Here is a 1171-nt window from a genome sequence, read left to right as displayed (position 1 = left end):
AACAAAACAAAACAAAACAAAAGCCAATAGAAACAGTAAGAAACTGTAGTTCTGTGTGTTTGGTTTTTACATGCATCTTATGACACTGACTAGTCTTAAAAATAAATGACGGGTTTGTTTTACTTCTGCCAAGAATCAGTTTTCAAAGAATAAACAGTGACACCACTGTTATACACTAAGGACAGCGGCAACTGAACCAAAATCCTGTGTCTTCCTTCACGTCCCATGGAGTCCTTAAGGATAACTGTGACAGTCTCATCATCATAAAACTGGGCATCTAGACAACTGTAAGTGCTGGAATTGAAATGTTCCATTAAATCAAAATGATCACGACCACTAAGAAAACACTGCACGGATGGATCACTTCATGCAGGCACAAGGCCAAAAAATAATTTAAGACAATGACATTCTCTGCAAGGCAAATTATCTCATTAATTTCTATTACAAAGATCACTAAATTACCTTCTGCACTAATTTTTCCCAATATAATTAAATCTTGAAAACAGACAATCATGAGAAAAAAAAATCTGTGAAGTTCATTCACAGCTCTAAAAAATCTGACATCAATGGCCAGCCTATGTTTACTTGTATCTCATGAGTGACACCCCATGTTATATTCTGAAGGTGAAAATAAGTTTTCACATGTGAAAAACAGACCTATCCCCAAAGCATCACTAAAACTACTGGGTGAGGAAACAGTGAGAAGAGACTAGCCAGTGCTCAGTGCTGGCTCCCTCTCCACAAAGCCTTGGGGCTGGCTTAGTTACTAGTATCCCTTTGTACCCGAAGAAAGCCCAAGAGCTGACCACCACTTCACCCTGCTGCTGTAACAAAGCAGCAGGCAGTAACTAAGACTTAAAAGAATTACAGCAAAGCACAGCATGTAAGACACACAAATTCCTGTGGAGGGTAAAGTTTTCACCAGTTCTAAATAAAATAGCCTCTATGATAAAATATGAAGAGTCCCGCTCCTCTGGAAGTGAGCGAACTTCCACCCTTACCATCTCTTGAGCCTGACACTCTCCAACCCAATAGCTAGAGTACACAGGCACTGCCACCCAGGACCTGTGCCTGCCACCGAATCCAGGCTCAAGACTTACCACCTTCTGACTTTGTCAGTTGTCGCATATGTGAAGCTCCCAAATTTAATACCAATTAGTCCATTACTTAC

General features: G+C 40.3%; 1 protein-coding gene across 1 annotated transcript in view; it reads right to left on the bottom strand.

Annotated features, from left to right (window-relative positions):
* The window catches only part of Anapc4 (anaphase promoting complex subunit 4), a 32991-nt gene that overhangs the window by 2004 nt on the left and 29816 nt on the right, over positions 1-1171 (bottom strand). The window contains exon 24 of the mRNA XM_031391069.1: positions 162-294. Coding sequence (XP_031246929.1) covers positions 162-294 — 133 coding nt within the window. The remainder of the gene's footprint in view (positions 1-161; positions 295-1171) is intronic.

This window comes from Mastomys coucha, unplaced genomic scaffold (assembly GCF_008632895.1).
Source record: "Mastomys coucha isolate ucsf_1 unplaced genomic scaffold, UCSF_Mcou_1 pScaffold22, whole genome shotgun sequence".
In the NCBI taxonomy this organism is placed as follows: domain Eukaryota; kingdom Metazoa; phylum Chordata; class Mammalia; order Rodentia; family Muridae; genus Mastomys; species Mastomys coucha.
This window is presented reverse-complemented; position numbering and strand designations above follow the sequence as displayed.